The 2500-nt window shown below is 34.5% G+C and overlaps 2 protein-coding genes across 2 annotated transcripts in view; one reads left to right on the top strand and one right to left on the bottom strand.

The window, feature by feature from the left end:
- Window positions 1-2076, top strand: part of Ogg1 (8-oxoguanine DNA glycosylase) — a 6867-nt gene extending 4791 nt beyond the window's left edge. Inside the window, exons 5-6 of the mRNA XM_070123064.1 lie at window positions 401-595; window positions 923-2076. Coding sequence (XP_069979165.1) covers window positions 401-595; window positions 923-1012 — 285 coding nt within the window. The 3' untranslated portion in view covers window positions 1013-2076. The remainder of the gene's footprint in view (window positions 1-400; window positions 596-922) is intronic.
- Window positions 1-2500, bottom strand: part of LOC113820865 (SET and MYND domain-containing protein 4) — a 271966-nt gene that overhangs the window by 32779 nt on the left and 236687 nt on the right. The window lies entirely within an intron of this gene.

Here is a 2500-nt window from a genome sequence, read left to right as displayed (position 1 = left end):
TGTTTCATATGATGTGCCTTATTTTGTAGTAAGATATTAGGTGTTATATTCTCTCTCTCTCTCTCTCTCTCTCTCTCTCTCTCTCTCTCTCTCTCTCTCTCTCTCATCTCTCTTTCTCTCTCTCTCTCTCTCTCTCTCTCTCTCTCTCTCTCTCTCTCTTTGTCTCTTTCTCTCTTTCTCTCTTTCTCTCTTTCTCTTTCTCTCTCTCTCTCTCTCTCTCTCTCTCTCTCTCTCTCTCTCTCTCTCTCTCTCTCTCTCTCTCTCTCTCTCTCTCTCTCTCTCTCTCTCTCTCTCTCTCTCTCTCTCTCTCTCTCTCTCTCCTTCCTCCATCCATCCATCTATCTGTCCATTAAATATTCCGTCCCTCTCACCCCCCCTTGCTACCCTGCTACATTTTCAGGTGAGTGACTGCATCTGCCTCATGTCCATGGGTCATCTTGGGGCTATCCCAGTGGACACACATGTATTCCAAATTGCTGCACGTGATTACCTCCCACACCTACGTTCTTGCAAGACAGTCACTGACAAGGTCTACAAGGAAATTGCCAATCACTTCCGCCAGATCTTTGGGGAATATGCCGGTTGGGCGCACTCAGTAAGATTTTTTAATCTTTTTCATAATTTTTAGTATTGTGGAGTGATTTAAAATCCGAATTTATTGTTATTATTGTCTTTTTTTTCACATTGACTTTTTTGCTGTTCTGTTCATTGTTATTGAGTTTAGTATTATTTTTCATGTTTACACTATATGCTTTTCAACTTTTCATTCATGGAAGACCTATAATTCACAGATTTTAATTGACGTAGACAGCTGAATATGCATATGTACGAATGTAAAAAGAATAGTGAAAAAAAACTATTTCTTAGTGGAATCAAAAGTTATTAGAGAAAGTTGTAACTTTTTTACTTTGTTCCTTTAAAGGTTCTCTTCAGTGCTGACCTCAAGAAATTTGACAGTCTTAAGAAGGATGAAAGTGAAGAGCAAAATCAGAAGAAGAAGAAAAAGAAATAATGGGAAATAGAGAGATGAAGATCCATGGGAAAGAATTATCAGCTAGGGGAGGTTTTCATGTTGGTTGGTCTATAAATGTACAAAGTTCAGCATACATCAATGCAGATGTTTTAAGGGAGATATTTTTAGTCTCTTGTGTGAGTGAAGGATGGTCTGTCCTTGTGCTGGCTTGCTGAAATTCACTTATTTTATATAGAGGGTGATACAGTGTGTTAAGAGACTTTTGCAAATACTCAGGTGAGAAAGATGGAAAGACAATAACTATTTTATAGAAAACTATATTTAATGCTATTTAATGTTTTCATAATTTATTTAGGGAAGTTCATGTAACTGAGATGAATCAGCTTTAGTTAATATGAAAAGATCAGCACCATGTGTGATATCCTAATTCCAAATAGAATCTTTGAATTTATTTCTATGTAATTTATGTAATTTTTTATATGTACTTGACATGCATCTACTGTACCTAGTAGTCTCAATAACAATAACAGACATTTCCAGGGTAAAGGACCTTGCACTTTGCACTCCATCCTGGCCTGCATCTCTAGTATGTTTTCATTGTGTCAGTCACACATTGAAAGGAAGAGCCAGCAGCTGTGAGGAATCATTCTCATTATATAATGCACTGTTCATCACATCAGAGGGAGACACATCATGTTCATTATGCTGAAAGAACAGTTTTTGTTTGCTTGATACAAAGAGAATGGTGTGGGTAATTGGCTTGAGATCTATTCTTACCCATATTTGTTCTGCTTTTATGTGCTGTATTCCTTAAAAGTATAAATGAAGGCAGAAATTTAGGTGAAGTTCCATTTACATCAGAATTAGATAATTCAGGGTACTGAAATATTCATCTTGTATTGTGATGTAATGCATTCTCTTCCGTACCTTTTTTAAAATACATTCAGTCATTTCTGAGGTTTTATATTGAGTTTGGCATTCTGTGTTTTTCAAGACTTTGACACTCTAAAGAAGGAGCAAATAAAATGCATTGAACTATTTTACTGAATCTTTCTCAGGTTTTAGTACATGTATTTTAAGGATGAAATAAATATATATTCTATCATGGTATTTTTCTTATGCAAAAGAACCAGCTGATATATTCTTTAGGTATTAGTCTCACATCCTTGTGCTCATTACATTTATAGTTTTCAATATTATGTAAATAAATGGCATTTAGTTGAAAGAGATATGATGATTTTTTCAAGTATTACATATTTTAATTACATTGAAAGTTGTCTCACAGAAGAGAGCATTTTATATAAGTGTTGGTTTTATTCAGTAATGTATATTAGCAGAAAGTAAAACATCAAAATGTTTAAAACTACTGAGGTAAAAAACTAGAAAAGATTACACTACTGTAGCACTGCAAGAAACAACGAAAATAAAAGATGTGATATAGAATACAAAAACCATGTGAGATTATTTCTATAAAGATAAATTCCCTTTCTCTTTTTCTTTCTCCCTCTCTCTTTCTTTCTTTCTCTC

The sequence above is a fragment of the Penaeus vannamei genome, chromosome 6 (genome assembly GCF_042767895.1).
Source record: "Penaeus vannamei isolate JL-2024 chromosome 6, ASM4276789v1, whole genome shotgun sequence".
In the NCBI taxonomy this organism is placed as follows: domain Eukaryota; kingdom Metazoa; phylum Arthropoda; class Malacostraca; order Decapoda; family Penaeidae; genus Penaeus; species Penaeus vannamei.
This window is presented reverse-complemented; position numbering and strand designations above follow the sequence as displayed.